The 10000-nt window shown below is 48.0% G+C and overlaps 1 protein-coding gene across 1 annotated transcript in view; it reads left to right on the forward strand.

The window, feature by feature from the left end:
- lama2 (laminin, alpha 2) overlaps positions 1-10000 on the forward strand; it is a 285101-nt gene that overhangs the window by 171973 nt on the left and 103128 nt on the right. Inside the window, exons 17-18 of the mRNA XM_060913573.1 lie at positions 323-450; positions 2362-2448. Coding sequence (XP_060769556.1) covers positions 323-450; positions 2362-2448 — 215 coding nt within the window. The remainder of the gene's footprint in view (positions 1-322; positions 451-2361; positions 2449-10000) is intronic.

Genomic DNA, 10000 nt, shown 5'->3' on the forward strand with positions numbered 1-10000 from the left:
TAACCCACATGTAGGGTTCTGGAGTTTCCTTCAAAAAGATGAACTCTGGGTTCTAGGTTTAACTTTCTAACAGTAGGTGGTGGAACAACAGTAGGTTCTTTCTTCGGTTTGTAGCTCTGGGGGAACCTTAACGAATTGACATTAAACCTTAGTGCAGAGGTTTTCCTTTCATAGAAGGTTCCAGGTAGAACATATTTACAAAGCTAGAACATTGATATCACCTAAAGAAAACACGAGTGTGTGATTAGATTAGTCGTTATGTGTTTTTGATGGACTCAGTGTCCTACAGTGACGTGTGTGTGTGTGTGTGTGTGTGTAACAGGAATGTAGACACCACACCACAGGCCCAAACTGTGATGTGTGTGCTCCTGGTTACTATGGTGATGCCACCAGAGGAACCCCTGACGACTGCCAGCCATGTGCCTGTCCTCTACTGACGCCCTCCAACAAGTGTGTGATGTCACTTCCTCTCTAATTATAATCATGAAATGATTCATATTGACTGACAGTGCCAGTCAGAAGTTTGTACACCCCTTCTAATTCAGTGTGTTTCTTTATTTTTATTCATTAAGTCACTTCACGTCTTAAAGTAACGATGGACGTTGTTTCTCTTTCTTTAGTTGTTCGGTTCATGATGCAACACTGTATGGATTAGTACAGCTGTGGAATAGAGCTATTTACTGTCTAGTATTTTTATTATTTGCTGTTTGATCTCAAACGCATTAGGAAGGCAAGAAACTCATGCACTAATTAACTTTTGACGAGACACAGCTGTTAATTGAAAACATTCCAGGTGACTCCCTCATGAAGCGGGTTAAGAAAATGCCAACAGTGTGGAAAAAGTAATCAAGGGAAACACTGGATACGCTGTAGAATTTAAAATATCAAACCTTTTTTTTTTTTTACAAATTTGACTTTGACTTGAAAAATTTTACTTTGAGTTGAAATTTAACTTGAAATTTGGATTGAAATTTGACTTTGACTTGAAATTTGATTTTGAGTTGAACTTTGACTTCAACTTTGACTTGAAATTTAACTTAAAATTTGATTTTGATGTGAGCTCTGGCTTGAAATTTGACTTTGAGTTGAACTTGGACTTGAAATTTGATTTGAAATTTGACTTTGGCTTGAACTTTGACTTGAAATTTGATTTTGAGTTGAACTTTGACTTCAACTTTGACTTGAAATTTAACTTGAAATTTGACTTGAACTTTGACTTTGAGATTAACTTTGACTTGAAATTTAACTTAAAATTTGATTTTGATGTGAGCTTTGGCTTGAAATTTGACTCTGAGTTGAACTTTGACTTGAAATTTGATTTGAAATTTGGATTGAAATTTGACTTTGGCTTGAACTTTGACTTGAAATTTGATTTGAAATTTGGATTGAAATTTGACTTTGGCTTGAACTTTGACTTGAAATTTGATTTTGAGTTGAACTTTGACTTCAACTTTGACTTGAAATTTAACTTGAAATTTGACTTCAACTTTGACTTTGAGATGAACTTTGACTTGAAATTTAACTTAAAATTTGATTTTGATGTGAGCTTTGGCTTGAAATTTGACTTTGAGTTGAACTTGGACTTGAAATTTGATTTGAAATTTGACTTTGACTTGAAATTTGATGTTTCTGATGTTATTTCATAGTTCTGATGTTGTCAGTATTGTTCTACAATGTAGAGAATAGTCACAATACAGAAACACCTATCAATGAGTAGAGTAGCGGTGTACAAACTTTTGACTGGTACTCTATATGAGATGTTATAAGTAGAACCTGGTGGCTCAGTTACGCATGGGACAGCACGTCAAGCTATTTACAGTGTTTAATTTGAGACGTTACTGCCCGAGTCACATCAAGGTTCCTCAGAAAAATAAACAAAAACCTTCTCCGTGGTGTAAAGGTCCTGAGTTCTCCAGTCAGCGAAATTTTCCTGATAGATACAGGTCTGATTCGCTGAGGCGCTAAGCTAACAATCACTCCATTCTAGCATGCTAATGACTAATCCCTTCTGCTCAGCCTCGGCAGGCAAGAGAACCCAGCAGCTGAACATTCCAGTGCCCCGAGCACACAGGCTAAAGAAAGAGAAGCCCCCCCCCCAGCCACCACCACCACCACCACCATTCCCAATAAACTGCCCCAGCCAGGAATGCGACGGTGTCGGAAATAGCCGGAGTGTTAGCGCTAAGCCGAAACCTGACCTTCCCTTCCACACCGGCTATCTTTGGGATCTCTGCGGTTCCGAGCTGCAGTTTGTTCCAGACATGTCGCGGTGCTCGTGTGGGGCATAACGATGGCGTCTCTCACTCACTTCTTTTTGCTTTTTCTTCTTTCGGTGATGGCGTTTGCGCAAAAACGACGCAGCTTCAGTCCAACCTGCCACCAGGACGAAGATGGTCAGCTGGTCTGTGATCGGTGCCGAGTGGGTTACGCCGGTCCTCGCTGCGACAGGTGAGTCAGCGTTCATCCTTCAACAAACACTAGTGAAAATACCGCAGGGTCCGACGTCTATCACAACATCGTAGCACGTTTAACGAAACCATGGGTTTTAACGTCCGATCGGCTGCGGGATGTGCTGAGTAACACTGAGACATTGGAGGGATGGATGGAGAAGAGGATAGCGTGAGTGAGAGAGAAAGAGAGGGAGATACGGAATGAAGATGAAAGGGGAAAGAAGGGAAATAAAAATAATCAATAAAGGAATTGAGAGAGAGAGAGAGAGAGAAGGGCAGGAAAAGGAAAACAAGAAAGGGAAGGAAAGAGGAGTTTCACAACATTAAATGCAACTCTAAATGGATAAAAATAAATACAAACGTGTGATCTTTGCCACACTGCTGTGCTGTATGAGGAATAAAACACACAGGGACGTGCTGTTACAGGAAATCAATCAACTTCAGAGTGACCGTAATCACGCTTTCACTGGCTAAACCCATTTCAAAAAAATCAAAAATTCTATTTTTAGACGTGAAATAAAAGTGAACGTCACACTGTTTATATCGCACGCTAGACTGTGATTCGTGCTCACGGAAACTCGCTCATACAGACGACTCTCTGGTGGGAGGCGTGTGTGTGTGTGTGTGTGTGTGTGTGTGTGTGTGTGTGTTGTGCCAGGTTTAGTTTCGCACAAAACGACTGAATGACAGCAAAAAATAGAATCTGGCTCACAAAATGGGGTCGATGACCTTTGACCCTGGTGCTACAGACAGATGGAAGGAAGCGTCCACTGTGACGTCCTGAAGAGGCAGCGAGCTCAGAGCTTCACCTGTGATTAATCTACTACAGATGGACTGGGGGGGCATGAGGATGATAGGAGGTGGAGTTTGGGGCATGAGGATGATAGGAGGCGGAGTTTGGGGCATGAGGATGATAGGAGGCGGAGTTTGGGGCATGAGGATGATAGGAGGTGGAGTTTGGGGCATGAGGATGATAGGAGGTGGAGTTTGGGGCATGAGGATGATAGGAGGCGGAGTTTGGGGCATGAGGATGATAGGAGGCGGAGTTTGGGGCATGAGGATGATAGGAGGTGGAGTTTGGGGCATGAGGATGATAGGAGGTGGAGTTTGGGGCATAAGGATGATAGGAGGTGGAGTTTGGGGCATGAGGATGAAAGGAGGTGGAGTTTGGGGCATAAGGATGATAGGAGGCGGAGTTTGGGGCATGAGGATGATAAGAGGTGGAGTTTGGGGCATGAGGATGATAGGAGGCGGAGTTAAGACATGAGGATGATAAGAGGTGGAGTCTGGGGCATGAGGATGATAGGAGGCGGAGTTAAGACATGAGGATGATAAGAGGTGGAGTCTGGGGCATGAGGATGATAGGAGGTGGAGTTTGGGGCATGAGGATGATAGGAGGCAGAGTTAAGACATGAGGATGATAAGAGGTGGAGTTTGGGGCATGAGGATGATAGGAGGCAGATTTTTTTCTGGCATGAGGATGATAGGAGGTGGAGTTGAGAAATGAGGATGATAGGAGGTGGAGTTAAGACATGAGGATGATAAGAGGTGGAGTCTGGGGCATGAGGATGATAGGAGGTGGAGTTTGGGGCATGAGGATGATAAGAGGTGGAGTTTGGGGCATGAGGATGATAGGAGGTGGAGTTTGGGGCATGAGGATGATAAGAGGTGGAGTTTGGGGCATGAGGATGATAGGAGGCGGAGTTTGGGGTATGAGGATGATAGGAGGTGGAGTTGGGGCATGAGGATGATAAGAGGTGGAGTTTGGGGCATGAGGATGATAGGAGGCGGAGTTTGGGGCATGAGGATGATAGGAGGCGGAGTTTGGGGCATGAGGATGATAGGAGGTGGAGTTTGGGGCATGAGGATGATAGGAGGTGGAGTTTGGGGCATGAGGATGATAGGAGGCGGAGTTTGGGGCATGAGGATGATAGGAGGCGGAGTTTGGGGCATGAGGATGATAGGAGGTGGAGTTTGGGGCATGAGGATGATAGGAGGTGGAGTTTGGGGCATAAGGATGATAGGAGGTGGAGTTTGGGGCATGAGGATGAAAGGAGGTGGAGTTTGGGGCATAAGGATGATAGGAGGCGGAGTTTGGGGCATGAGGATGATAAGAGGTGGAGTTTGGGGCATGAGGATGATAGGAGGCGGAGTTAAGACATGAGGATGATAAGAGGTGGAGTCTGGGGCATGAGGATGATAGGAGGCGGAGTTAAGACATGAGGATGATAAGAGGTGGAGTCTGGGGCATGAGGATGATAGGAGGTGGAGTTTGGGGCATGAGGATGATAGGAGGCAGAGTTAAGACATGAGGATGATAAGAGGTGGAGTTTGGGGCATGAGGATGATAGGAGGCAGATTTTTTTCTGGCATGAGGATGATAGGAGGTGGAGTTGAGAAATGAGGATGATAGGAGGTGGAGTTAAGACATGAGGATGATAAGAGGTGGAGTCTGGGGCATGAGGATGATAGGAGGTGGAGTTTGGGGCATGAGGATGATAAGAGGTGGAGTTTGGGGCATGAGGATGATAGGAGGTGGAGTTTGGGGCATGAGGATGATAAGAGGTGGAGTTTGGGGCATGAGGATGATAGGAGGCGGAGTTTGGGGTATGAGGATGATAGGAGGTGGAGTTGGGGCATGAGGATGATAAGAGGTGGAGTTTGGGGCATGAGGATGATAGGAGGCGGAGTTTGGGGCATGAGGATGATAGGAGGTGGAGTTTGGGGCATGAGGATGATAGGAGGTGGAGTTTGGGGCATGAGGATGATAGGAGGTGGAGTTTGGGGTATGAGGATGATAGGAGGTGGAGTTTGGGGCATGAGGATGATAAGAGGTGGAGTTTGGGGCATGAGGATGATAGGAGGTGGAGTTTGGGGCATGAGGATGATAGGAGGTGGAGTTTGCGGCATGAGGATGATAGGAGGCGGAGTTAAGACATGAGGATGATAAGAGGTGGAGTCTGGGGCATGAGGATGATAGGAGGTGGAGTTTGGGGCATGAGGATGATAGGAGGTGGAGTTTGGGGCATGAGGATGATAGGAGGCGGAGTTAAGACATGAGGATGATAGGAGGTGGAGTTTGGGGCATGAGGATGATAGGAGGCGGAGTTTGGGGCATGAGGATGATAGGAGGTGGAGTTTGGGGCATGAGGATGATAAGAGGTGGAGTTTGGGGCATGAGGATGATAGGAGGTGGAGTTTGGGGCATGAGGATGATAAGAGGTGGAGTTTGGGGCATGAGGATGATAGGAGGCGGAGTTTGGGGTATGAGGATCATAGGAGGTGGAGTTGGGGCATGAGGATGATAAGAGGTGGAGTTTGGGGCATGAGGATGATAGGAGGCGGAGTTGGGGCATGAGGATGATAAGAGGTGGAGTTTGGGGCATGAGGATGATAGGAGGTGGAGTTTGGGGTATGAGGATGATAGGAGGTGGAGTTTGGGGCATGAGGATGATAAGAGGTGGAGTTTGGGGCATGAGGATGATAGGAGGTGGAGTTTGGGGCATGAGGATGATAGGAGGTGGAGTTTGTGGCATGAGGATGATAGGAGGCGGAGTTAAGACATGAGGATGATAAGAGGTGGAGTCTGGGGCATGAGGATGATAGGAGGTGGAGTTTGGGGCATGAGGATGATAGGAGGCGGAGTTAAGACATGAGGATGATAGGAGGTGGAGTTTGGGGCATGAGGATGATAGGAGGTGGAGTTTGGGGCATGAGGATGATAGGAGGCGGAGTTAAGACATGAGGATGATAAGAGGTGGAGTCTGGGGCATGAGGATGATAGGAGGTGGAGTTTGGGGCATGAGGATGATAGGAGGTGGAGTTTGGGGCATGAGGATGATAAGAGGCGGATTTTTTTCTGGCATGAGGATGATAGGAGGTGGAGTTGAGAAATGAGGATGATAGGAGGTGGAGTTAAGACATGAGGATGATAAGAGGTGGAGTTTGGGGCATGAGGATGATAAGAGGTGGAGTTTGGGGCATGAGGATGATAGGAGGTGGAGTTTGGGGCATGAGGATGATAGGAGGTGGAGTTTGGGGCATGAGGATGATAGGAGGCGGAGTTGGGGCATGAGGATGATAGGAGGCGGAGTTGGGGCATGAGGATGATAGGAGGCGGAGTTGGGGCATGAGGATGATAAGAGGTGGAGTTTGGGGCATGAGGATGATAAGAGGTGGAGTTTGGGGCATGAGGATGATAGGAGGTGGAGTTTGGGGCATGAGGATGATAGGAGGTGGAGTTTGGGGCATGAGGATGATAGGAGGTGGAGTTTGGGGCATGAGGATGATAGGAGGTGGAGTTTGGGGCATGAGGATGATAGGAGGCGGAGTTGGGGCATGAGGATGATAAGAGGTGGAGTTTGGGGCATGAGGATGATAGGAGGTGGAGTTTGGGGCATGAGGATGATAGGAGGTGGAGTTTGGGGCATGAGGATGATAGAAGGTGGAGTTTGGGGCATGAGGATGATAGGAGGTGGAGTTTGGGGCATGAGGATGATAGGAGGTGGAGTTTGGGGCATGAGGATGATAGGAGGTGGAGTTGGGGCATGAGGATGATAGGAGGTGGAGTTTGGGGCATGAGGATGATAGGAGGTGGAGTTTGGGGCATGAGGATGATAGGAGGTGGAGTTTGGGGCATGAGGATGATAGGAGGTGGAGTTTGGGGCATGAGGATGATAGGAGGTGGAGTTTGGGGCATGAGAATGATAGGAGGTGGAGTTTGGGGCATGAGGATGATAGGAGGTGGAGTTTGGGGCATGAGGATGATAGGAGGTGGAGTTTGGGGCATGAGGATGATAGGAGGTGGAGTTTGGGGCATGAGGATGATAGGAGGTGGAGTTTGGGGCATGAGGATGATAAGAGGTGGAGTTTGGGGCATGAGGATGATAGGAGGTGGAGTTTGGGGCATGAGGATGATAAGAGGTGGAGTTAAGACATAAGGATGATAAGAGGTGGAGTTTGGGGCATGAGGATGATAGGAGGTGGAGTTTGGGGCATGAGGATGATAGGAGGTGGAGTTTGGGGCATGAGGATGATAGGAGGTGGAGTTTGGGGCATGAGGATGATAGGAGGTGGAGTTTGGGGCATGAGGATGATAGGAGGTGGAGTTTGGGGCATGAGGATGATAAGAGGTGGAGTTTGGGGCATGAGGATGATAGGAGGTGGAGTTTGGGGCATGAGGATGATAGGAGGCGGAGTTTGGGGCATGAGGATGATAGGAGGCGGAGTTTGGGGCATGAGGATGATAGGAGGTGGAGTTTGGGGCATGAGGATGATAGGAGGTGGAGTTTGGGGCATGAGGATGATAGGAGGTGGAGTTTGGGGCATGAGGATGATAGGAGGTGGAGTTTGGGGCATGAGGATGATAGGAGGTGGAGTTTGGGGCATGAGGATGATAGGAGGTGGAGTTTGGGGCATGAGGATGATAGAAGGTGGAGTTTGGGGCATGAGGATGATAGGAGGTGGAGTTTGGGGCATGAGGATGATAGGAGGTGGAGTTTGGGGCATGAGGATGATAGGAGGTGGAGTTTGGGGCATGAGAATGATAGGAGGTGGAGTTTGGGGCATGAGGATGATAGGAGGTGGAGTTTGGGGCATGAGGATGATAGGAGGTGGAGTTTGGGGCATGAGGATGATAGGAGGTGGAGTTTGGGGCATGAGGATGATAGGAGGTGGAGTTTGGGGCATGAGGATGATAGGAGGTGGAGTTTGGGGCATGAGGATGATAGGAGGTGGAGTTGGGGCATGAGGATGATAGGAGGTGGAGTTTGGGGCATGAGGATGATAGGAGGTGGAGTTTGGGGCATGAGGATGATAGGAGGTGGAGTTTGGGGCATGAGGATGATAAGAGGTGGAGTTTGGGGCATGAGGATGATAGGAGGTGGAGTTTGGGGCATGAGGATGATAAGAGGTGGAGTTAAGACATAAGGATGATAAGAGGTGGAGTTTGGGGCATGAGGATGATAGGAGGTGGAGTTTGGGGCATGAGGATGATAAGAGGTGGAGTTTGGGGCATGAGGATGATAGGAGGTGGAGTTTGGGGCATGAGGATGATAAGAGGTGGAGTTTGGGGCATGAGGATGATAGGAGGTGGAGTTTGGGGCATGAGGATGATAGGAGGTGGAGTTTGGGGCATGAGGATGATAGGAGGTGGAGTTTGGGGCATGAGGATGATAGGAGGTGGAATCTGGGGCATGAGGATGATAGGAGGCGGAGTTGGGGCATGAGGATGATAGGTGGAGTTTGGGGCATGAGGATGATAAGAGGTGGAGTTTGGGGCATAAGAATGATAGGAGGTGGAGTTTGGGGCATGAGGATGATAGGAGGTGGAGTTTGGGGCATGAGGATGATAGTAGGTGGAGTTTTTCTTGCATGAGGATGATAGGAGGTGGAGTTTGGGGCATGAGTATGATAGGAGGTGGAGTTTGGGGCATGAGGATGATAGGAGGTGGAGTTTGGGGCATGAGGATGATAAGAGGTGGAGTTTGGGGCATGAGGATGATAGGAGGTGGAGTTAAGACATAAGGATGATAAGAGGTGGAGTTTGGGGCATGAGGATGATAGGAGGTGGAGTTTGGGGCATGAGGATGATAGGAGATGGAGTTTTTCTTGCATGAGGATGATAGGAGGTGGAGTTTGGGGCATTGGATGATAAGAGGCGGAGTTAAGACATGAGGATGATAAGTTTTGAGGATGATAAGGAGGTGGAGTTTTTCTTACATGAGGATGATGGGAGGTGGAGTTTTTCTTGCATGAGGATGATAGGAGGTGGAGTTTGGGGCGTGAGGGTGATAGGAGGTGGAGTTTTTCTTACATGAGGATGATGGGAGGTGGAGTTTTTCTTGCATGAGGATGATAGGAGGCGGAGTTTGGGGCGTGAGGATGGTAGGAGACCAGGTAGACATCAGGAAGTATAAAGAAGAAGCTTGTAGATTTCCTAATGAAAAAAGGAGGAGCTTATAGATGTTGTTACAGAAGGAGGAGCTCGTAGCACACATATTTCATTACTCATACCCCTCTTCCACCAGATCAGTTCCAGGGCTGGTTCGGGGCCAGTGCTGGTGCTGGTTCACAACTCGTTCAACTTGCGAGCCAGCTGAGAACCAGTTTGCTTTTCCATCGCTCGCGGTGCTAAGGGAAGCCACGTCATTATGTCGCTGTATACGTCAGTTACGTCGCTACGTTTGCATAAACCTTGGCACGAATATCGAAGCAAAAACAACGTGGAAGAGCAGCAGCAACAACAACAATAATAATAATGGATGACTTCGCGTTTGTACAGCTGCTGCTTCTCGTCTCTTAAAAACGGCGACCTTTCGCGGTCTTGTTATTGTTGTTGGTCTTAACAACTCCGCCCCCCCCCCCCCGCTGACGTAAGCGGTTCTTTCCTCTGGCCCAGCAGAGAGTTGGTGCTAGCCTGGAACCGGTTTTTTCTGGCCCCAGAGCCAGTTCTTTGTCAGTGGAAACAGAAAACCCGGTTCCAAACTAAGCACTGGCCCCGAACCAGCCCTGGAACTGCTTTGGTGGAAAAGGGGCATCAGGGTTCCTTC

Source organism: Neoarius graeffei, chromosome 2 (genome assembly GCF_027579695.1).
Source record: "Neoarius graeffei isolate fNeoGra1 chromosome 2, fNeoGra1.pri, whole genome shotgun sequence".
In the NCBI taxonomy this organism is placed as follows: Eukaryota; Metazoa; Chordata; class Actinopteri; order Siluriformes; family Ariidae; genus Neoarius; species Neoarius graeffei.